The 25,897-nt window shown below is 42.6% G+C and overlaps 1 protein-coding gene and 1 long non-coding RNA gene across 2 annotated transcripts; one reads left to right on the plus strand and one right to left on the minus strand.

Annotated features, from left to right (window-relative positions):
* Positions 1-366: 366 nt before the first annotated feature.
* On the plus strand, positions 367-23,697 carry LOC108877903 (uncharacterized). The gene is made up of 4 exons (XR_001960168.2): positions 367-5,415; positions 5,924-6,109; positions 22,166-22,210; positions 22,663-23,697. It is a non-coding gene; the product is annotated as an uncharacterized LOC108877903 (long non-coding RNA).
* On the minus strand, positions 9,108-12,991 carry mafba (v-maf avian musculoaponeurotic fibrosarcoma oncogene homolog Ba). Its single transcript, XM_018668128.2, has one exon. The coding sequence runs from the start codon at positions 12,518-12,520 to the stop codon at positions 11,294-11,296; it is 1,227 nt and encodes a 408-aa protein (XP_018523644.1). The 5' UTR covers positions 12,521-12,991; the 3' UTR covers positions 9,108-11,293.
* Positions 23,698-25,897: the final 2,200 nt, after the last annotated feature.

A 25,897-nucleotide genomic window follows, 5' to 3' on the forward strand; every position in this document is an offset into this window, starting at 1 on the left:
CCCTTCATACAGCAGGCTATACCGAGATGATCTATCTGTGTGCTGGAGCAGGGAGACATGGGAAATCTGGCCCGCACAAAGGCGTCGTTGTGCCTCCCTGGAGCTTCCTTTAGGGGCCGGCATGTGTGTATGTATGCCTGTGTTTGTGTGTGACAAGGATGAGTAGGAGTTTACCTTCTCAGGCCCCACACCCTCCAGAAGGTCCTCCTGTCGCAGACATACACACACATTCCCAAATGTACCTCCAAAATTCCAAGGACATTGCAGAGTGCCACCCAGGCGTCCCATTCCTGTGTGTGTGGTGGATGACTTTGAAGCTCTGCACCTATAAGCCTCTTATACAACTTAAAAAACCTGTATGGCCATTTAGGAAACCTCAGATGTGTTCAGCTGGAGTTGTGTGTATTCACTTTTTGTGAATTGGGGGGGGGGGGGGGGCAATTGTACATTTTACGGTTTGTGTACAAGTGTGTGTTTCTGAGTGTGCATCATTGACAGACCTTCATCCTGAGTCTGGGTCAGCAGTTTGTTTAGCATCAATTAGAGTCTCTGTGTTCCTCAACGCAAGCGTGAAGGGAGAATTAACGTGCAGTGGCACATTCCCACCAGCGTATTATTACACACAGCACCTCAGCTGGAACAGTCCGAGCACGTTTGTGCATGTGGATATCTTTGTGTGCCTGTGCGCGTGCATACGTGTTCATAGGTAAATGATTCAAATTCAAAAAGTGCTTTACTTTTCTTCCCCCCCGTCTTCTTCTCCTTGCTTTGCGCTCCTCTCCTCTTTCAAGGACTATGGTCTGACCACAGCCATTTCCCTTAGCCCCCGGCTTTGCCTAGCAACACACAGCACACAGTTTCCATAGAACATGCATTTAATGGGAGGGAAGATATATAGATACTGGAGAAAGTCTCTTGTAAAGACAACAGCGTCTAAAGATTTCCCGTTCTGCTCACACACAAAGTCTGAAAAACACATGTTCACTGGTTTTAGTGCAGGCTTTTCTCTTAAAGGCATCAAGTAAAGGACTACACATGGAATGCAGACTAAAATGGGGCTAATATCATTTTGACAACAGCATTAAATACAGGGCATGGCCATTATAAACTAAACACCAATATAACTGCTTTGCTTTGTGGTGGTGAATTGTACTTTTATTATCATAGTTTTGGTCCAGCTTTTACAAAAAGAATGATCAGTGTTAAACAGAATGATTCAAAGTGATCATAATATGAACCCTCCATCTTTCTGAAGCTAGTAAAACAGTTTATGCCAAACACTGCATTGGCATTAATTCAGGCCAGAGCCTGGCCTGACAGCTGAAAAAAAAACCTTTGTTCAGCCTGAAGCCAATATTTTAAAGTCAACCAAAAAGTCAATTCACTGTGATGCGAGAAAAACACAACAAAAAGACTGATTTTATACTCTCTATAACTCTCTGCCCAAAACAGTCAAACTTACCAAGTGAGCAAGTTGCAACCTGTTTACTTGCCGTCACTTTTGGTGTGTGTGTGTGTGTGATGAGATGAAGACAAAATTGTCAGTATGCACCTTATTCAGCTTATCATTGTAGTTTTACTGCTGTAGTGGTATTATTTAGATTTTAGATCTGAACCTGAAAATAAGTCTGAACTCGGCTCACATATCCTCAGGTTCTGTTGGCCTTGGGCCAAGCTGCAGACTTTAAATACCTTCATGTACTTTATGTTTAAATAAGATCATATGGTGGTATTATATCATTATGTTAATAATAACTCTGTCTAAGAACAGTCAGTGTCATGCCCCCCAAATCATTCTGAAGCACCAGCACATCCAGACATGTTAACAGAGCCATTATTTTCTTTAAAAACCTGCTTCCAAGAAAGATATGCATCATTCATGATCATTCAACATTATTATGCTAGAAGTGATTAGAACATGCCTAACCCTTTTAAGGATTATTGGATTGAGATCATGCCAGGAAATGTACCACACACAGGCACAACATTGCCAGAATCCCTCAGTTTGGCAGTATTTATGTTGCTTTTCTCCTTACTTTGATTACATGCTCTGCATAAATATGGAATATAGTTTCATCTCTTTTGTGTCCTTATTGTGTTCTTTGATGGGGGTTGGGATGTCAGTGGGCCTTTGCCAGGAGAAAGGCTTCCTGGCTTTGCCAAGGTATGCCCTCCTCCCTCTGTCTCATGTGGAGCGAGGCTCTACTCGCTTGTAAATAGTGAGATAAGTGTGGTTTACCCGTAGCTGGGGTGTAAGGTGCACTCAGCACCGCCCTGACATGTCTGTGCCAAAGCCCAACAGGGGTGTAATTACCTGAGACTGGGTCAGCACTTTATCCTGGGTAAAAATACCTGCCTACTTATAGAAGGGGAATAGAGAGGGCAGCTCCATGCAAAGGGAAGCCTGTCTTCACACATCCAGCCAACTGCTCCTCTATGTTGGGTAATGCTCTGGTAGTTTCTCCACTACTCCTTCAGAGGAGTCATATAGCATTACTTAACAATCTGTCAAGAGGACTTCCAGACAAAACCTTTTCCATCTTCTTCTTCTGCTTTACATGGCTGCGACAGTCTGACCTACAAAACACTTTTACACTCGTCCAATATTCCACTCTCTACCTCTTAAGGTGCTGGGCTGAACGCCACAGCAGACTTTCAGCCCAGTACCTTTCCACACTCGCTGTGTTCCCCTACTCCGCCCCTTTCACACCACATCTGTCTCTCTGACCTCCGAGTCAAGGACAGCGAGGGCCAAGAAGACATGCAGAGGACGGCTCTGCACCAATCAGGAGACAGAGGGAGCTTGTGTCAATTAAATGGTATGTGCTTATGCCGCAAATCACAGACACATGTTCCCTTCTCCCCTCCTACCCTGTGGCTGTTGCCTCTCTTCTCCACCACCTAATGCAGCATAATCATCCTCATTACCTAATGAGACCCTACTGTACACACAAACTCTCTCCTCTCTCTCAAACCCCCCCAAACCCCCCCCCCCACACACACACACACATGTATAAAGACAAGCAACATGCTCACACAAATTTGGTACACTGAATGCAGTACACAATTGTCTGAACCCCTACCACTCTATCAACTGCGTGGCTGTCACTGCCACAACACTGTAAAGCCTCTAATGCCACAGTAATACTATTGTAGTGTGTATTATCAACAGGACAGTGAGCACTGAATTAGGCTGGCAGCTGGGTAGGGGAGAAACCCCTCATTAGCTCCCTTCAATGTATCTACTTCCCCTAATCGCTTACAATAACATAATCTCTTTAAAAGTGCTGCAGCTTAAGTCCAATCTGCCTAAAACCTGACACGTGATGGAGGTCAATCCCCAGTAAAGCCCAAACTGTGGGGTCTCAAGAACTCCACACTCCTCCTCTACCGCTCAAAGCTAGAGTACAGTATGTGCAGGTATTACATTCATGTTTTGCACCGAGCAGAATGTGACACAGCCACAAGGCATATACTGAGAGATATGCATGTCTTTCCCTGACTCAGACACTTAACAGTATCTCTTTCCACTGCCAGACTTACATTTTCAGTCAGTCAGAGCCTGGCCCATCCTTTTCACAGCCTCTGTTCTATCTAACCCTGGTAGTGGAGTGCCGTTCTGCTCTTTTTATTTTTTGATGTTTTTCCATAGTGTCTCTTGCCTCCAAACCACTTACAGATGTTGGCAGCGGGGAGCGTTGTGGCAACTCCAAACGAGGAAATCTAAATAGAGATCAGGCTGTAAAATAAAAAAGAAGGCCGGGAGAAAGAGAAAACAAGGGGAAAGCAAGAGAGCAAATGCGAGAAATGGGGTGAATGAGTGAGAGAGAAAGTAGAAAGCAGTGAGTGAGCATTAGTATAGAATTAGTAGAGATAAAAAAAACACTTACTGGGCATGTAAGAGTAGTGATGTGATTTGAGGGCTGTTTTTTTGATTTGTCGGTGGAACTTGGATTCAAACTCTTTATTCTGTGTTTCGTCCCAGAATCACATTTTCTGATTTGTTTCCCAAACAGCAGACAAACACAGGCAGAAATTAATACAAAAGTCTGGTTCAGTGTCAGTATTCTTCACCCAAAAAGGTATCTAATGGGAAACATATTTTCAGAAAAATACAGCAGTTTTTCAATAGCCGATAATGAATCGTCTTAAAATTGTATATGGTTCAAAACCACAACTTCATATTCGCCTTTCCACTTACAGCTCCCTTGGCTGGTTTTTATATTAAACACCAGCTGTAGCATATAGGAATAACACTCACCAGTTGTAATCTACCTACTGGAAAACTGTTGGCTGGGTTGAAGGTAGACTTGGCCTGGCACAGTGGTGGTAGCTCCATGTTACCTCCCTCCACCTGTTTTACAGGAAGTAGCCTTGTCCCAGTGGATCAGAGAGGAAATGTGTTGAAATGCCACATCCTGCTCCGAGCTCAGAGTTGGAGTTCACTAGAGCTAATGCTTATTATGTCCAGACACCTCCTAGAGAAAAAAAGGAGCGCAGAGAGAGGGAGAAGTGGCATTGTGTTTGCAGTCATGCCACTCCCTGAGCAGTGATTGTAAAGATGAGTGACTTGTCTAACCCATCTCTCCTTCTCCTTCTCTTCCCCTGCACTTTATTTATTAATGGATCCATTCAATTATTTACCTCACATCTTAGGGCGACAACAGGCCAGAGTACAGTACACAGGGTGGAGATGATATAGTACACATGCACAAAGCATACAAACCGCGCTCATTCAAGGCAGTCCAAGTACTCAATGTAGTTCACTGAGTGGTAGGTTATCCATGTACATCGTACCAGATCATACAAAACAATCGTTATAGACATTTTAATCAAGATAATTGGCTTTGAAATTTGATGTACATTGAATTTGAATTCACTTTTTTATTAACGGTTATTGTTAGAAACTGGGTTGTCCAGGTTAGTGAAAAGGTGCGTCACTGTTCCTGAGAGTCCACAATGACGTCCTCAGATAGTTTGTTTTATCTGAACATCAGTATCAAAGCTATTTAATTAACTATGATATAAAAAAGACTAATGCATATTCTATTTTTTTGTATTTTTATATTACAATATTGTTGTTTTTTTTGGTTCAGTAAAGGATCTGAATTCTTCCTTCACCATGTTTCCAGTGAAAGTCAGCATTGCTTTAACAGCAGCAAGCGCCTTTCATGTGTCCTGATGAAATATGGTCTGTATACCTTTAAAAGTCACCATAGCGTCCTGTTTGCAGTAGAGGTTGATGGTTCAAACGTATCATTGACCGCTCTGTGTCTGCTCTTATCTTGTCCCTCTGGCCTTATCCCCGCAGTGGCCAGACATGGATCAATCCCACCCGGAATTGGGTTTCATATCCCGGAAGCAGAGACGTACACATGGGTCACTTTCATCGACTCACTGCGGCCATGGCCATAGGTATCCATCATACAGACCATTGACTGGTTGTGACCATGAAGGTACAAATTCATCACAAAGAGAGGCTGTGGTGGATGAGGTCAGCGGAAAGGAGCGACTACTTCTCGTCTCCAGCCATGTGGAAATGGAGCTTTTTGAGATATTATCACTTATGTTGATGTAATTATAGTATAACATGAACATACAGTCATAAAAAGTTATAGAGTTACTGTCGAGCCTTGAGCACGCATATGTGTAAAATGATATTTTCTGCCAGTTGCAATTTCCCACATCAAAATTTGGCATGCAAAATAAGAAGTAACCACAAGTTTTAGTGTGCCTGCTGCGCATGTTTTTGTTTATATGCATGTGTGTTTCTTTATATAGCAACATGTAATGGGCACACACTGTAAGAAAGTATATTTATATCCACCTGTTTGTTCCAGTCTGTGCCTCGTTAGTCAAAAGAGTGATGAGATTATTTGTGTGTAATTATTTAAGAGTGTCTGTTTTCACATTTGTGTAACAGGCTAAAGATGAATACGAGACGCTGCAACGCTGTCATGATCTGAACTCCAGACAGGACCAGGCTCAGCTGAGGATTGAAGGAGAGAAGATGAAGGGAAGGATGGAGAGTGAGGGATGAGGGATAGATGAGGAGAAGAAGATGGTGAAGATTGATTGCTGCTGACTCCAGTCCAGCGCACTGAAAACTGTGAGATTCCAACAGCTAGTCTGAAACACACGCACACTTGCACACATGCCTATGTGATACGATGAGCACTTGGAAAACACAAGGAAACATTTTCAAGGCCAAGTAGAGCCTGACAACGCTCAATAGCACAAATAAAAACACAAACAGACAAAAGCTAATTAGAACAACATATTTCTTACATCCCCTATTCTCTTTGTATTGGTAGGTGAACACACATCCACATGCACACGCTGAAAAACCCTCCCTATGACTGGTTAATGCTCTCTAGTGTGTGTCTCCTGGGAAAAGCCTGCTTTAATTCCCCAGGAAATCATTGTGATTTAGAGTAGCAGGGAAGTCACTTCCAATGAAAGTCAATGGACTGCTGGTGTGGCAGTGGGCTGGACCGCTAGTGTGTGTTTGTGCATGTATGTGTGTATCTGTGTGTATGTGTAACACAGCTAAATGGAATTTTATCTAAAAGTAACTAATTCAATCAAGACGATAGCACAGAAGGAGTTCAAACCATACAGACGCCGCTGGTAATTAAAATAACCATAACCAGTGAAGCAAATATGGTAAAATTAGCAAAAAGATAAACTCACTTTCTTTTTACGAATTATGCAATATGCAAATGCGTTCATGGCATTTCAGGTCTGAATGTACAGAGCAGGCAGAAATGTGCGCACACAGGCTTTGAAATACCTACAGCAGGGCCGAGTCTAATGCTTGGAGAGTTTCTAAAAACCACTGGCCTGCTGTAGCGGACTTGAGCTTAAAAGGGTTTTGAGGTCCAGGGCAATGAACAGAAGCAGGCCAGGTTTGGGGCTATCGTCCCTGGGCCCTTCAGTGCTGCTGCTGCTGCTGCTGATACAAGGAGCTGGAGGTGGAGGCTGGCAGAACAGGCTGAATGCAGATAGGATCTCTGTGGGGGGGCGTGAATGTGTGATCGGAGACTAAAATCATTACAGGTACGCCTGGTCACTGTGTCCTTGGCTCTTCCGCTGAGCTGAGGCTGATGCTTTCCTCTACTTTCCCCATCTGCCTCTTCCTCCCCTACTTTCGCTTTCCTTTTCCTTTCACAATTTTCCGCCATACATTTCTCCATGAAGCACTACACGTCATTGGCTCTCAACAAAAACACACTCTTCTTTTTACAAACTTTTAAACACTTCCTTTAGGTAAGAATCTGACCTCTCTGCACCATAATAATTGTGGACAAATGATTCACAAGTCAGCAATGACACAATTGGTAATAATGCAGCAAAATCTAACAGATACACTTTAGTCGATCCACTTGTGTGTGTTCATTTATAGATCACAGTCACAACATTATTAGGATTGACTTTTTTCAAATGGTCAATCATAAATTTGTTGCTTTCAGAAATTCATCATAAAGGAGGTGCACAGAGAATTTAAGCCTCCCTAATGAAATTGTTGGCAGCTAAAGACATTTAATGGAACTAATTGTTTAGTGATTTGTTTCATTTCTCTGTGAGGCTCTTTCCCTTTCATTTCTCTGCATCCAGCTAAGCGTCAGCATGTGTTGAGTTCTGAAATCATGATAGACCATATGATACTGTACATAATGCACAAAGGCAGTTTTCCTCCTCTGTGTGTCTGACTCAGTCACCCACACAGCAGCTTCTATATAAAATCTGCAGAAGAGGAAGGTGAAAGGGACCTTCTATAGACAACTAACCACTTGTTTTTGTTATTTTTGGGTTATTATCATAACTGTAAATACATGGGCCTCTTTCTCCTGGTTCACCCCAGCTGCACTCATGCCCCCAGGCTGCAGTGGCTGTCCAGAGAGAGAGAGAGAGAGAGAGAGAGAGAGAGAGAGAGAGAATGTAAACTAGAGTCGCCTTCCTTTGGTCTCATTGGTTGATTCTCTGCCTAGCGGTTTTGTCCTTGAGAATGTGCAGACACGGGGCAGATAATGTTCTGACACCAGAAACTCTAGACCGGGACCAGATCAACGCTTACTCCTTTCTTCTTCTCCCACCTCTCTGCTTCTACTGTCATACTATCCGGACATACAGATTAAAGAACGACAGTGTTTGTTGATATATTTGTGCGTAGAAATCACGGAGGTTTTTTTATTCTTAACGCTGCGCGGTTATTTGTTGAGCAAAGCAGCAAAAAAAAAAAAAAAAAAAAAAAAAAAAAAAAAAAAAAGAACTTGATTTTTTATGCGCATATCTGCATGCAGCAGTGATTAGAGGGAATGCAGACTTGCAGATGAAGATATCGCCACTGTGTTGACACATGGCGATCATAAATTCCATTAATGTTAACGATAAAAATATCACACCCGCAGGCGCGCGCAGAGGATTATTTTGAAGCTGAGGTCTGGCTCAGCGCATTAGGCGACATGGGTCAGACTTTTTTTAAAGACTCAAATTGTGTAACAACCCGGATTGAGCCTTTAAGTGTATTCAAAGACATGCACGCCGAAAACCAAAAAAATATTTTACCACATAATGTAAATCTGAGGTTTTCATCTCTTCCCCGGTATGTTGCAAGGTCAAAGATCTCCTTTTACCGTGCGCTCCTGTGACGGCGGGGTTTCTGCAGAAGTCAGCATGCCAGCAGAGGCCAGCAGCATGTACAGGAATCTCCCTGCAGCGCCTCATAAACGGCCAGACCCTGTGATCTAATCACAGTGGGCCAGTAGGCTTTGATCCAAAGTTTCCACGTCATTCTTATGCCTGAAAATAAAATAAACGCCAAGGATGAATGAAATACAACCAATTCAAAGGTCGACGCAAATGAGTTCTTAAATCAGAGAAAATAATTTTTCCAAAGCTCTGCAGAGCAACAGTCATTTCTTTTTTTTTTTTTAAATTTTCTGGCATCAAGTGAGTGTGCCCTGGCGCTACTGTCAGTACAGTGTGTGGGGTTATTAATTACTAGTTATATGTTGTTAATATGACTCAGTCTACGCCTGATGTTGTCATCATATCGCAGATCTTTTCCTAAGACGGCAGTGAAAAAAAGGTCTGAGAGGTAATAATTGCCATTTGAATGACTTTAATAAGCAAAATAGGAAACCATTTCTTCCAAAAACAACCAAAAAATAAGACACAACAGAAACCAGCCTGAATGAAACAGTTCAAATTTAAGTGTTTAACTATTATTTATATAAACAGGATTGAAAATTGATCCCCATCATCGCAAAGTTACATGGAATCAGTGAAAACATGACAACAACCCGCTGCTGCAGTTTCAGTTCGATTTCAACACAGTTGAATCAGTAACAAACCAAAAGATTGTTAAATGCGTGACTTTTCAACAATAGTTTTCAAATGCAAGCACCATGCTTATTCGATATGATCTGACAGTTTGTTAATTTAAATCATTAAAATAAAAACTTTTAACTATGCATCTGGCCAGCAGAACCAGAATCATCAAATAATAATAAAACAGACAAAAACATATTACATAACGTACATATTGTTTTCATTTTGAGAATTTGCACAACCTGAATCCCCTTTTTTACTGACCGGCAGAAAAAAAATCAGGAAAACATAGAGTATTAATAGTCAAACTTTGTATGAAAACGCTTGCGTTATCTAAATATTGACTTTACATAAAACCCCTGACAAGTAAGTTGTTGCACCTTTTTTTCCAAGTACTGTTAAAAATATAAATCCTTGATATTAGGCCCAGTGAAAATATGCTACAGGTGGCCGCCAATTGGAATGAGAGGAAAAGGTTAAGTTTGGGTTTGATGTGGTTTGTTTAAGAGTTAATGGAAAGGCAGACAATACTTTTCTGAATTAGTGGCACAAAAGCCACGTTGAATTAAAATGACAGAGAGCACTAACCCTCACTGTGTGTGTGTGTGTGTTAAACGCTATGTAGAAAACTTGTAACCTCGCCTTGGTGCGCAATAGCCTTCCTCTGTGCAGTCTGGGTCTAATAATATCGTGGCCACATGTTTGTCTCCTCAGCTTCACACATGTGTCCAGATATTGCTCCAAAACGTTGCACACAGGCCTGTCTTGAATAATATTACGATATAATATCATAGTATGTCTTCCTGGAGGGAGGTCTGCACAAAATTCAAAATGAAAACTTGCAAATCGTTATCCAAAAAGTGCACTCGACACACAAAGTTTGTTGTATGTAAATGCAACTGAAAAATGCACTCTTCTCTCAATCAAAACCCCCAAATGATAAAAAAAAAAAAAAATCATAAAAAATAAATGAAATAAAAACACAACACAAAGAAAGAAAGAAGTTCAAACCAGCCTCCTCAATCTTGTTGTGCAGTTTTGCGGTTGCATAATATTTACAAGCTCAAAAAGAAAACCCACACCATATGATACTGCACCGGCAGTCCTGCTGTTCTGTCCCCGCTGCATTTCTCTAACCCCCCAAAAAACTATGGAGAAGCGCAGATCAACAACATGCTCTTAATATACACGAGAAGATGAAAGTACAAAATAGAAATTATTACCGTACATGTCCAGCATGCAGGATTAATATTTAATGCAGATTTTTTGTTTTCAATATATATTCGAATATAACCAAGCAGGCAATAAATCAATGAGATGTTGCATAAAATGTCCCCCCCCCCTCCCGTGACGGGTTAGTAGACAGAAGTTAAATTTGCATAAAAGTGGAGTCTTGCTTTTGGAGATTTTCTCAGATTACGGGCCCACTTGTCGGATGTGAGTCTCATGAGTTGCAGGCTGCGGGGCCAGGCCTACTTGTTGTTGTTGTTTCATAACAATGTCATCATTTTAGAGAACAAAATTACAAGACAACTGCCTCGATGCCATCCCACACTACTTACAGATTATTTAAAAGCTGTAGCCTCAAAGGAGAGAGAGAGCGAGAAAAAAAAGTTCATCATCAGCCGATCCTCTTCTTTGAAGAAGAAAAAAAGTCTCTTCACTACAAGCAACTAATCTACAAAGATGCTGCGACTGATCAGACACTCTACATTGCTCTTTGTATCTCAGTTGACACGTGGATGGAGAGATGATTATATATGAGAATACTATTTGATGGATTATTCTTCTAATATGAATATAATTGTTACCGTTATTCGTATAATCATAAACAGTATGGGAGGTGTGGATTATTATCGTTTGCTCATCAGCCAGTCAGTCATTTGTGGAGAAAGGAAAGGTGGGGGTGGAAGGGAAAAGTTTGTTGTGAAGGGGGTTCACAAGAAAAGGCTATGACAACTCACATGAAAAACTCTGGTGATGAAGGGTTGTCACTGGTTGAGCCAGCCTCGCGGAACCCATTATTGGCCCCTGACCCCGTCAGTTTCTCACACTTGAGTTTGTAGGCGTCCCTCTCCCTCGCCAGGCGGCTGATCTCCGCCTTCAGCTGCTCCACCTGGTTCATCAGCTGCGTCTTCTCGTTCTCCAGCACGTGCTTCTGCTGCACCCGCTTGAACCGACAGGACTGCGCGTAGCCCCGGTTCTTCAGGGTCCTCCTCTTCTGCTTGAGGCGGATGACCTCGTCCTTGGTGAAGCCCCGTAGGTGTCTGTTGAGCTCCCTCACCGACATGGACACCAGCTGCTCGTCGGAGAAGCGGTCCTCCACGCTGAGTCCACCCCCGGAGCTGTGGTGCGCCGCTGATTGGCTCAGATGGCCGTGCGGATGGTGGTGATGGTGGTGGCGGTGGTGATGGAGCGGCTGGTGGGAGTCTGGGGAGACCGGGGACGGGCTGTCAGGGTCCTGGCTGTGGTGATGGTGATGCTGGCTGTGTGGGTGGTTGTGTCCGCCCGGGTGCCCGGACAGTTCCTCGGCGTGGTGCGGGATGCCCCCCGCATATGGATGATGGTGCTGCTGGCCGTGGCCGTGGTGGCTGTGGTGGTGATGCGGACCCCTGTAGCCCTCGAAAGCGCCTTGCTGCTGCAGCTGCTGTTGGACGTGCGGAGGCGGAGGGTGGCCGTGAGCTGTGGCTCCAATCAGGGCCTCCACCGCGTCCTCTGGGGTCAGGCTTAGCGTCTGCGGGTCTATCTGCTGATGGTACCCGCCGTTCGGCATCCAGTACAGCTCCTCTAGGTGGTTTTTCTGCTCTGTGGGGCTGAAGCTGGGTGAAGAGGGCACCGAGCTGCAGGGTGTACTGATGGGGGTGGAGGACACAGAGCCTTGGGGTTGGAGGCGGTTACACTGGCGCACCCCGTTGCGCTCCAGCCCGGCCAGGCCTTCCTTCTTCACGTCAAACTTCATCAGGTCAAAATCATTGACATATTCCAGAGCCAGAGGGCTGCTGGGTAGCTCCGGACCCATGCTCAGCTCTGCACTCATGTTGCTGTCGCGACTCTTTTGCAGATATGCAAAGGTATTTGCAAGCGTCGCAAAAACTGACTTATTAATCAGCGTCTCTTCTCTCCTTTCTTGTTTCATACAATAGTTCTTTTGGCTCCTCCACCGCTGTGCGCTGACTTGCTGTAGCATGAAACACCGTGTGATTGGTGGAGAAAAAAAAGGAAAAAGAAAAAAGTAGTGGAGGAAAAACTTTCAGACTAATGCTCTGCACACGGTTTGCGTCATGTAGCCTACTTCTGCTGGGATAATCTGGCAGAGAGACCAGGCAGGAGGTAGAAAGCAATGCGTCTCAGTGCAAAAGTAAAAACCTCAGTCCCTTCAGTAGAAGTATGTTCACAAAAAATCAGCATAAATAATAATAATAAAAGAAATACCACGTTTGCTCGCTGAGACGGGCACCAGTCCTCGTTGCAACTTCTTGGTTGTAAGTCCCTTTTTTTTCTCCAGGAAAATAACAGGAGCAAATAAGCAGAGTAAATAGGGCGTCTGATTTTCGCTGAGAAGCAGCTTTTCCAGCTCTGCACCGCAGAGATTCAAAGGCTCGCCTCTCTTACTCCCTCCCACTCTCTGGTATCCAGCAGACTGCGCTTGGAGCCAGCCAGCGCTTTATCCTTATAGCGCACCGTGACGTCGAGCCGATAGGCAGGATCCTCGGCGCTCGGCTCTCCAATGGGAGCGGGGCTCTGCTGCTGAAATAGAGGAAGAGGGAGGAGGAGGAGAACGGGGGAGAGGAGGGCTCGCAGTACGGTCTTGACAGCTTCAGACAGTCAGCTGACCGACTTCCCTAAAAGCAGAAGGTGGGGAGGAAAGTAGAGGGAGAGGGAGAAAGACAAATGCCTTCACTTCATGGACGTTATACCCGCGGTTCTTTCGCGACACATTCAGATCTCAGTGAGAGAAATGTGAGTGTTGAAGGCTCCATTCCCGAGAGCTCAATGAAAATTGTCTAATAGCACAACAAGCCCTTAGAAAACATACTCAGTTTATAAAAAAGACAGCGTGGAAATTTTTGATGATAAAAACTGTTCCACTTGTTCCCAAATGCACTTTGTATCATTTTCCAGAAAACATGTGTCACTATAGAAACAAAAGCAAAGGATACCATACCCTTAGTTTTGCCACAACGTAGTTGGTGATCAAAGTGCATGAAACAGCTTGATTTGTCCTGGACATAAACTGATCTCCCCTAATTATTTTTACGATTTAAATATAATAGAATATACTTATTTGTCAAATTAAATTACTTTTACACCTGGTGGTCCTGTAAATTTACATTAAAATATCACAAGATCTCCAGTCACCAGTAAGACTGGATTTGCCAAGAACAAAAAAGGTCGACAACAAAGTGATACTGTTTGTCAAATTTTAACAGTGTTGAAAAGTTGAGTCTTGACCTTTCTTACCAACAAGGACATATAACTTTGTGATATCCCGCTGTTCGTGTTGCAGACACAAACGCACTTGGCTCACAGTCAGATTTTTTAGTCATCAATCCTAATAAAACCTATATAATTCTTATGTTTGTGACCCTCAGTGGTGACAATATGGTGACGTTGCTGCTGCTGAATTTCATGTATTTTTCTTCTTTCTTTCTTTAATAACTTTTTAGTATATTATGACCACAGCACTCCTGAGTGTATTTGTGTGAGCTTGTGTTAGAATCATAATGGCTAAAGTGTAGTTCTGTCTGGTGAAAGGAAAGTTGACTTTGTTCAGAGCCTGTTATTACTCCCAGGTTCCCACATCAGGCTCCTCTTGGCTCGGACAGTTTGTTTTACACCGTGCAGCATCTCACAACAGGGGATTCACCAGAAAACAGGCTCAAGGCTGCCCCTGCGTGGGCAACACATGAACCGGTGTGAAGCTGCTGAGATACACATACACATTTCCTCTCCATTTCATTTGGTACTTTTTTTAATCTCCGACGCCTATTGCTCGTTTTAAAGGTCACATCCTGCAATTATGACTGACAGCAATTAATCTGTGTCATTTGAGTCTCACAAACACACAGCGTCACATGTTTAATCACCTCACTGACACTGTCTAACAGGTAGTTTGGCCAAAATATCAAAACATCCTCCAGTATGTGTGTGTGTGCGTGTTCTCATTGATTTGATCTGTATTTTAATTGTCTGACGAGACAAAAAAAAAAGGGAGAAGTGGTGTTAGCAAATGTCTCGCTTCCCTGCAAAAAGAAACTGCTTGTAAATGAGTCAATTTGAGAGATCGATCGGATTATCATTTCGTTTCCACCTCATATCCACGGTTGAGTACAGCCGCGACCAGAGCCTATTGATCAGGCTGGATGTAAGAGGAGGCTGCCAAAGATGAGATCCGATAATGAAGGACTCATTTGTTTAGTTTAAATTCTTCATCAGTCTGAGCTGTGCAGCAGTGTATCAATAGATGAACTCTGAATCTAACTCATGTCATAAATCATAACCCATGCTCACCAAGCCCAGTGTCGTAACATCCTGGTTTATACTTTTAATTCCAAGCCATAGTTTGGATAATTTAAGCACACGTGTGTGTGTGTCCACTGTAATATTTACCTGAATCGTTACACACACCCATGGAAGTTTTTAAAAATCTAAAATCATAAAATTAAACACTGTCAATGAAGATTTTACGAACAATATTAATAGCTTTATGAGAAACACGTTCAATCAAACTGCAGACAACTTTACAGAGACAGCAGAATGATTTAAGACTATAACTTACCTATTTGTCACTGCGTGTTATTTTTATTATTAATAGTATTAGTATTATTTATTAGTCTATTTTTTTACACGATTTTAAGCCCCAATGTTATTTTGAACCAAACCTACATTATAATAATTGGCTGTTTTGATGCGAGGTTAATTAAAGTCCATTTTATGTCCAGTCTGGACTGTATTTGTTCCTCATATCATTTTTAGTTTTTAAGAGAGATCCTGAATCTTTCTAATATCTTAATCCTATTTAGACACTAGACATTTTTTCTTCTTCAGCCTCAGAACGCCTGCGAATCACCCTAATACACCCAAATTCATTTTTTTTCTTTCTTTTTCTCTGTTTTTTTTCCCCCACATTCAGAAAAGTGCAGGTAGCGTTCAATTTAGAGTCGTCCTCTGATTTTTTTTTTTTTTTTTTTTAATTCCCTGAACCTGCAGGCGAGCTTCTCAGTTCTCGGCTCCAACTTCCAAAGCGCCCTGAGCGAGTCGTGCCGTGTCGAGCCGTGCCGCTCTAAAACATCTTCCCAGCGAGGCCGACCCGGCGGCAGCCCCATTAGGTCGTAATGCTCTCTAATATAGCCCGAGTCCACCGTCTAATAGATCCAGGCAGGCCTGCCGGCGGCTCTCCCCCTTCGGTAATAACGGGCTGTAATGGAGAGACGAGATGTAAAAAAGCGTCCATGTCAGCAGCATATCGGTGGTTAATGATCTATTAAGTGATCCGTGTGCTTATGGACAGCGAAAAAAAGTGTTGATGCTTGCTTATTCGCCCCCTAATGAGAGTCCCATCCTACGGATTTTAGGAATGAATAACAGAAATAAAATCACCTTTAAAATGTTACATTTAACAGTTGACGCACGGAGGCTGCAGTGGCTGCAGAGCTTCCCCACAGCTCACATCTCACACCTGCAACAGGCCCGCTGGTTTCACACAGGAGGCCCATGGTGTGTCTGCAGGAAGAGACACGATGCCCCTCACAAAATATGGATTTCTATTCTGCTCCAGGACCTACCCATGCATGCGCACCTGCTGTCCGGAGGCCCGGCTGCGTTGCCAAGACCCCTCGGATCTGCGTGAGCTCAAACTCCGTCTGTATGGGAGGATGCAGTGACTATAAGGAATACTTTTTTTCTTTTAGAGTCAGAATCAGACTTTCAGTCTCATTCTGAGGTAAACCAGTGGCTTCATTTGCTGGTCTTTTGGCCGTTTTGGCCGTGCGTAATGATTAACTAATGATCCCCTCGACCATGTTCTGGAAACGCTGCAGAACAAAACGGGAGGTAGCCGAGTTGGAAGGCCCGTGAGAGGGAAGAGTGAGGGATGGAGATGAGAGATGGTGCTTTCGGAAGTGTTGCTTTGATGGGCTTTGACTCAGGAGGGAGAGAAGAGACGCGCAGAGCTTGTGCAGCCCCGACTTCAGCCTCCAAAAAGTTTTACACGTAACAGCTTTCATTACACAGTATCTACTGATTTTAAAACGCATTATGAGTAACTTTTTACCTGGAGAACTATTAAACGTAAATGTGAAATCTCTCACTACAATATCAAGCCGCCATATGGTTTATGATTTAGCTGGATTTACGTGCTGTGATGGAACATAACTGCCAGAATATGTAGAAAAGGCTGCGATCTCAATAGATTTGCTATTATTCAGATTTGTTCTGGTGTTATTGATGAACCGATTATTGCTCAGTTGCATTCCGAAATTTTACATCTACATCACATTTGAAATGCATTTTATCAGCAAAGCTGTATAATCCATTTCCCAACCCTGAATCACAGTGTGTAAACAGGTGTTTCCAGTAATTAACTTGCTCTGTTTTCTGGCATGAAATAATAATAACAGCACCAAGAAAGTGACTGAGCAGGCATGTTTAAGACAGCCTACATCTGTCTCTAAAATTTCAGCTTGATTATTCATACCGTGGCCCCCTTTTTGCATCACTAATTTAACATCTTCCGTTACGTGCAGTTACTCAGGCATTCTTGTTTACCCCCCAGACTGATCGATTATCTCTGTGAAAACATGTATTATTAAGACGTGTCGTCTGGGTAAACAGGCAGAGGCCGGTCTCCGAACAAAGCTCACATCCTCATCAGGGGTAATTGACTGAGGCGTCTTTCGGGTAAACAACAAGAGGTGAGATAAGTGCAAATTCTGGCAATCTCATTAATATGAAAAAGTATCGATTTCACAATGAAAATTCAGTGTTTATCTTCAGAAATCCTCCCCGCACGTTCTCTTCCTCATGCCTACGCCTACTTCTGACAGTCATAATTCTTCCGTGTTATCACAGCAGTGACACTCTCACCATTTACCCGGCGATAAGGTAGTTGTGTTTGCAGGGAAAATTAGGGCTTATTTCTTGTGACAGGGCGCCTCTGGTGGCGCATTTACTCATTGCTAATAGTTTGATGTGTATCATCAGTGACATGCAGTCTTTTTTTGGCACTAACACCATGCAGACAGGTCCAACTTCAGAAGTGAAGTTATTTAGTCTTTTTTGAGATGACAGAGAGGCAGAAAGGATATAAAAATATGATGGCGAGGCCAAGGCATAATTGTAGGCCTTTTCTGAGATTAGATGTCTCTGATTGACGTGTTGTAAATATAACAACAAATAAATGTCACTATGCACTGTACTGGCTTAATCCCAGAAGAAAAAGAACAATAAATCTGCCTTTTGCTGTGGTCATTTCATTAATGTAAATTGCAATGCTATGTACAATAGTTTGGCTTCCTTCCAGTTGGCTCTTTGCTGAGGCTTGTGCATAACATTGGTTTTTATCACAAACTGGGGCTGTGTGACCACAGAATGTAGGCGACGCCACAACAACCAAATATCAGAGTGCAGACATCACATAATTAAAGCCTGGTACTCTCTGGTCATAACCACAATTTACATCTGTATTTTGTAAGCCAATAACCAGCTACTGTAATTCTAAAGAAACATAGAAGTAGCTAAATTCTTATGGTGTATTGAATGCATGATTATATTTTCTACTCACAAGTAGCACCTCCTTATTTCAAAATAACTCTACACTTAATGTTTGTCCATAAAGCTGATATACAGTAGTTGGCTCTTTTTTGCTTCTGCCCAGAATCTCTCTGGTGTATGAAATACTTTCCTGCATTAACTTGTCAGTGTTGAGGAGCATCACTTGTTGTTCATGGTTCTCTCTAATTGTCTGCATATGGAGCTGTCAGACCATATCTCTGGCTTATATTAAATTTCCACTTCATATAATATTCTGGAAAATATGCGTCATCTACTGTAGTGTATATACAGCACCAGTGTGTTATTATGTTTAGAGTAAAGAAAGGGTTTTAATAGGCCTCAAATTGCTCTGTGTAATGTCTGAGAAGACTTTTTACTTTCCTGTCAAGTGTGTAAAGTATAAATGTTTATGATCATAGTTAGTTCGTTCTCATTGTCCACTTACAAACACAAGAAAAGCTGTCCATACAAGCTAGCAGAACCCAGGTCAGTTTATTGCAGCATGTGAGTGTGTGGGCATGATTGATCTGGAGGTGGGTGGATGCTGCACTGGGTCTTTTTAGGGATAAGAGCCGAACTGGCATTTTTTTTTCCTTCAGATATTGTCTCTCCTCTCCTCTCCTCTTGTTCATTCCTTACCCCTCCTTTCACCTTGTTTTTTTTCTACTCAGGATGATCGGGATGCTCCTATCTGCCACTTTGCCTGCAGTTCATAATCTCTCTCCAGACTTGTCATTCACCATGAACCCGAGGATGATGCTTTTATCAAACATCTCTAGTCTCCACCATATTCCCTTTTTTCTTCCCCTCTCCTCCTCTGTCCACCCTCCCTCGCTGAGTGACCTCCTTGCCTCTCGGCTCTCTCACCCCTCTCCTCTGGTCCTGGCCCTGGCCCTGCCCACCCTGGGTCATTTATCATGGGCCAGGAGGGGAGCCCCCGGGCCTGCAGGCCCCTGTCAGCCCCTGCAATCGCCTCTTTGTGGCTCCCAGCAAACAAGTGTCGGATCAGCAAAAGTCTATTAAAGCCTGGTGGGCCTTTCTCAGCCAATTGGGTTCGGGTCACTGAGCTGCTCTCCTTGCTGCTCCGAGAGCTCTTTGTGTCGCCGCCGTTCGCTGACACAGATCCCCACAAGATTAATGATTTTTAGCAACCATTTGGGTCTCATTCGCAGGGTCCTTCTCTCTTTCTCTCTCTTTGCCCCTTTCCTTCTTTTCTCCACTCGTTCTGTCCTCTTTTTTTTCTTTAACCTATTTCTTCTACAACTCTCCCTCTACCTTCTGATTTCTCACTTTTCTCTCTGGTTTGGTCCTCTTCTCCTCCCTTTCACTGCTACCCCAATCAATGTTGACCATTTGTGTCTACACATTGTTAGGTCATTATCCATACACGTTTGATTGCCACTAATGGCACTCCCATATTTATCTAACAATTGTCTCTGTATTACAGATTTTATGATACAAAGCACATAAATTGCATTTGGAAAACATGTCGTCATTTGTTTGTTTTTGAGCATTGGACTCAATGGACTAAATCTAAGGGATGTTCAGAGACCAACTCAAGCATCCACATTACAATCCTGGCTTTCCCGCAGTGTGCCTCAAGAGGCTCAGACTAATTTGAAATCTTCTTCCACGACTTCCATGTTGCCATGTTCTCAGTGTTGTTTCCAGTAATTACTGCAGGTTAAGTGCACGTCCCGGAGCCCAGTGGAGGCAGCTCTATCCCTCACCTGGGACATGACTCAGCACAGCTCAGGTCATCCGGCCATTTCCCTGACCACTGGACCACACCCCGACCTACTCTAAACCCACAGGACAAGCACTATTTACGAAGGACTCGTGTTCACTTACATCACCTAATGTAATGGTTGTTTTATTTACTAGTTGAATTCTTTGCAGAAATACACCCTTGTACTGAACCATTTGTTCATTTGAACTCGAAAAATTATTGTATTTTTCCTCTTTATTCTAAAATGTATCAGTTTTTCTTAACTTGTATAGTTATATGGCGATTTAAGGTAGAGCCAAAAAGTTTATCCATGCTTAAAGTTAAATTTTATTTAGTAGTCAAAAAGTCAGTTTACCATTGAAAGATATTCATATTTGAATACACATCCTCTGTCTCTTCTCACATAGCCCTTTCCACTCATATTGTGCCTGGCATTACATGCAGGTTCATATTTTGTCAAGTCTGTCTTAAAACAATACAATGAAATGCTTAGATGCACATTGAAAGAGTAATTGGTTGTTGTAATTGTTTCTCCTGTCCACACTGTCTGTGAGGAGATCCCCTCCTAATATGATTTCAGTGTAAGAGATGAGGGAAAAAATCTGCAGTCCTCATTCTATGCAGAAATGCTCACTGCACTCAATTTTTTAATATAAAATAAGTCACATTGGACAATATCCACTTGATCTGAGTAATTAACACCTCAATTTAGCTTCAGATGAACTGGAGGCATGTTAGTAGGGAATCTCCTCATAGCCAGTATGGACAGGGGGAACAATTACAGCAACCAATAATTCTTTAATTGTATATATGGGCATTTGAGTAATGTTACTTAAAAAAAGAGAACAAATGATGTTTTCTGATGCTGTTTAAGATCTTACCATGATTAAAATCTAGACTTATAGAAGTTGCCTGGACCTCAGGTCTGCAATAGCTGATTTCTTTGGCATTTGGGCAGTGGAAACAAGATGTGAACACTACATTGACATCTCATCATCTTTGGTATTTGTTAACAAACACACACAAACATACACATCCAACAGTTACTCAGCATCATCACCATCATTCATTTGGTGCCATGTGTCTGGCTGGTGAATATAAGTCCAATATTCACTTTCTTTCAGCTTTGTTTTTAATCTGTAGCAGCTCCAGAGGGAAACATGGAAACATCTTCCTTTTCAGCTGCTTTTTACTCTGCTATGTTCACCAGCTACTCACTTACTGTGCCTGTCTACTGTTTGGTACTGAGCAGGTAAAGCACAGTGGGTTTTTAGCTTTTTCTCTGCAAAAAGCTGCAGCCAAAAACAACACATTGAGAGCGGTGAGAGTGAACCAAAACAGTAAAGTTGTAGCCTGACAGCTAAACAATGACCTGAAACTCACTTTAAAGCTTCACAAAGCTCCATAAAGGGGAGCATCAGATTCAGGTGATAATTCACTGTAAGTCAAATTGTTTTCACGTTATCATTTGAAAAATATCAATTATAGCTTTGAAATACATCAACCTTTGGTCTGTATTTAAGGTCATAAATATACAGTAGATGTTTTATAGTTAACTCTGTTATTGATATTACTGTTACATGCTTACATGATCTGTTTCATCTCTGTAATATTCCTCTCCCGTGAGACGTGTGGGGCATCAGTGAAAGGCACTGTACGTGTGTATATGTGAAAATGTAATATTCCTCCTATGTGTTAGTGAAGCTGTCACTGAGGCTGCTGGTCGGCCAGCATCTGCTTTCACCTAAAACTCTCCCTGTGTGTTTACAGCATGTCTGTTTTAGGACTGAATGGATGAACCCAGCCTGCTGCCGTGTCCATCCACCTGCCCTGTTTCCTATCTGATTAATCCTCGCTCTGTGTGTGTGTGTGTGTGTGCGCGCGCGCGTGCACGCACGTGTACGCACGCACGCATGTGTGTGTTTGTTTGTATGTGTGGCTGTGTGTGTAAATGGTTATAGATGGGATGACACCGCCACACTGGCAGTCTGAATCATTACTCACACAGATAGGGAGAGACCCAGGGCCGAGGAACCCCTAACATCCTCCTCCTTCCTGCACATGCACACACACATACATACACATACATATCCCCGGGTTATTCATTTCTAAGCAGAGTGCCTGGCATTTCACCACATCCACCCCCCTTTATTAAGAGTCTGAAGCTCCAGGTTCCCTCTTGGAGGGGGGGGAGTGAGGGATGGGATTCGATTGGGCCTTATACTCTTTGTTTGCACCCTTCCTCTTTGCCTGTTCTCTCGTCATTTCTCTTAATCTTTCACTTCCATCTCCCCCCCGTCTTGTTCTCTCCCTCTCTCTTTTTCTTTCTAGGGAAACTGTCCACCCCCGACAGCTACTTGTTTCACAAGACCAAAGGTGAGGGTGGAAAGAATGCCTGTGCTTACTTACAGTACGTTTTTGTACACTCCCTTAACATGGATTATTAGCAGCTTCAAGCCTCTAGAGTTGTCATAAAGGTTCATAACACTGATGTAAGTGACAGAATTCACACTAATAATGGACAGTTTGGGAGCTCCTGAAAAAGCCCATAAACCCTGAGTTGACTCTGGGTCTACTGATGGAGGTGCCATTTAATAAGCATAATTACTAACAATAAGAAGAAGAATTGCAGATAGGTACACCATACTCCCACACCAAAATTCAGAGAAACTCCTGTGAAGTAGCTGAGTTTATGAATGTACAGTTTAGCAATAGAATTTAAGTTTGTGACACAGTTTCCTTGGCACATTTATAATAATAATTTGGTATTTATAGCAAATCTTACCTAGTTGCACCCTTTTTCAGTTCCTTATTTCGTCTCTTTCCAGGCTGAGGAGGAGTCCCGTGTTTTGTGGAATATATGAGAGCAATTACAGCCCCATCATGAAGAGACTGTGGACCTAAACAGAATGGTAAAATGGCAATATTGTTGAATGTCCTCACTGTAAAGAGTGCACTGCAGCACAGAGATGAAAAAAAAAATGGTTGTGTGTGTATTTGCACGTGAGTGTGTTGTGTTCATACATTTGATTTCAGATAAGGTGTGTTTGTGGTCTTCAGCACTTGAATTCTTCTGCTGTTTATAGCATATATGCATGAGTATATGTGTCTGTAGCAGTATGTATGCATGTCTTGGAAGGGGGTGTATATGAACAGGAAGAGAGCCTGTAAATAAATCTGTTTGGGGATTGGGGGTGTGGGGATGAAATATGGTCCCAGGGATGTGGAGCAATGTGAAAAACTCGGCAACGCCAGGGAATAACAAATCTCCTGATGTCGCCTCGCCGCAAAATAAATACACTCCCCTGTACAAGTCATCCATCTGGACTATGAGTCGCAACAAAGACGCCCCCAATACATCCCCAATGCACACCCTAACACACATACACGTCCACACAAACACCCAACACCCATCCCACACAGCAGCACATATTTATTTACACATTTATTTATTTGTTTGTTTGTTTGTTGAATTAAATGGAAACTGCTAGTGGGGAATTGGAAAGAGAATTTATTGTTTTTTGTGGGGGTTTTTTGTGAATGAAACATTATTTTCCCACCTTCCTTTTGCTGTCTGTGTCTTAATGGGTGGTGTTGAGCGGGTGGCGATGAAGGGTGGGTGGGGGTGCAGGGTTTGTGGATTGGGCATTTTAACTAATGATCGATCACGGGGGATTAAATAATTAAATTTCAGCCTTGACAATTTAAAAGTCTCCCCGCGCAAAGTCGACTGAATGAGGAGAGAGGGAAAGATGAAAGATTCTGCCTGCAGCAATGTATCAGACGGATTCAACATTTAATACATTACAGGGAGAAAGTGCGTGTGTGTGAGAGAGAGAGAAAGAGCACGGGGATATACTTTTTTTTAGTTTCTGTGCATTCACATACGCACGCATGCACACACACACACACACACACACACACCCACACCCCCTTCTCTCTTCTCCTGACATATAGGTATATAAGTACATTCAGCTAACCATGTAGGTCCACCAGATTCTTCTTCAGTCGCCTTATCGGGGCCTCTACTCCTAGGCACTCCATTATTACAACCACTGCAGCACTAAAAGCTTACATGTGGGGCATTATGTATCTGTATTAAAAAGAAATAACCACACAGCAACAGCATAAAGGCGTTCACTTTTACAATAAAGGGATGAGATGTTTGCCATTTTGTTGTTTTCTTTAGAATTCAGTTTTCTTTTTTCCAATTAAGGTCTATTCTCTTGGCTTAATTAGGTCATGGTGAGTTGTGAGTGTGTGTTTGTGTGTGTGTGTTTGTGTGTGTGTGAGGGTCATTCTGTCCCTCCCAGGGATAAATATTAGCCCTTGTTGTTTGCAAATAGGTGATGTATGGTGGCCATATCTCTCGGTGATGAATGTTTTTTAGAAATTTCCTCTCCTTTATCAATTGACTAACAAACCCATGTATCACTGCCACTCTCTCCCACTCCCCACATAAATTAAATAACCAGCCTTCTCTCTCTCTCTCTCTCTCTCTCTCTCTTTCTCTCTCTCTCTCTCTCGCTCTCTCTCTCTCTCTCTCTCTTTCTCTCTCTCTCCCTCCTTCTCTCTTCCTTCCTCTCTTCTTCTTTTCACTTTTTCTCTCATCTGTGCCTTCATGCTCCCCAATTCCCTTTTCATTACTCCTTTTAGCTTTATTCATTTTCTTACATTTTGTTCATTTTACATCGGTTACCTCGTTTCACACACGCCCACACATCAAACCTACAGCAGTCAGCATTGATGCTGTGGGAGTAATAATGCAGTTGTTACATACATCTCAATCGCAAATTTCCCCTGTAATGTGATGGAGACAACAGAGGTGCTTTTCGCTGATTACCACTTTGCCTGCAGCATGTTATTTGATGTACCCATCAAGAGGCGGCATTTCACGAACTTAAGGACAAATCATCATAACAAAAAAATATGTTTACTCCTTCCTGTTTATCACCATGATGCTCTCTAAATCTGCTGTCTCTCAGATGGACGGCGGGTAAAGAGCTACAGGCTCGAGCTGGGCGGGTTCCTCTCTGTCACAAGATGATGACAGGAGGCCGATTATACCAGAGTGCCATATTGTAAACTACTCATCATTAGCGGGCCCATCCTGGCTAACGACCGCACTGGAGATAAACAGGGGCGATGTGGAGAGCCATCTTAATCAGGAGGGCCGTTTAAGAGTGGGGCTCTGTCATTAAGCACAGCTGTATCACACTAGGATATGGGAGATGTTGAGCTGTAAAGCTGTAGTGTGAAGCCGGCACAGGTCCCAGCCTCGAGCTCCGCAGGGGCTCAGCGTTGTTCTCATCACCCCTTTAAATCCAAAATGATCAAGAATAGAAAGATAAGCACCTAAAACATCCAGCCAAATTAAATTATTACCCGACCATTGAAGGTCTCGAGTTACAGCCTCCCAGGGAAACTCTCAAACTTCAGTCAGCAGCATGGGGGGGTGGAGGTGGGGTGGGGGGGAGTTGAGTTTGTAGTTTATGTGAATCCCACTCCCTCACTCCTTCTGTCTCCTCTGCTCTGTTTATACACAACACTCCCTTTTCTCCTCGTCTCCCTTTCCAAAATCATCAGTGGCTTCAGAGAGAAAGCAAATAGATGTCTCATCATGACAGTGATACTCCTCTGTAACACACACTAACACAAAAAATAACAACTTAAAGGAGGATTTGCTTGTCTTTCCTGGTTAATAAACTCTCCATTTAGACCAGTGTATATTGACAGTAAGTCTTCATAGACTGTTCATCGTTGTCTCCATTCCCGAATACCCACTCATCAATAAACATATTTATAATCTAAACAGAACCTTTACAATTTTATAACCAATACTAAATACATAAAGACACATTTAAAGCATCTTTACATATCCCAAATAGGCTTTTTATGGAAAACATTAATTATTTTTTCATTGATTAACTAATCAATATTTGACCTATCATTGCTGTGATTACTTTCTTCTTCACTTGGAGTTTAAATTGAACATTTTCAGATTAGATCAGGGTTAGGGTTAGGGTTGTCTCTTTGTCTCTTTACTTCATGTTCCTTCATGTT

This window comes from Lates calcarifer, linkage group LG6 (assembly GCF_001640805.2).
Source record: "Lates calcarifer isolate ASB-BC8 linkage group LG6, TLL_Latcal_v3, whole genome shotgun sequence".
In the NCBI taxonomy this organism is placed as follows: Eukaryota; Metazoa; Chordata; class Actinopteri; family Centropomidae; genus Lates; species Lates calcarifer.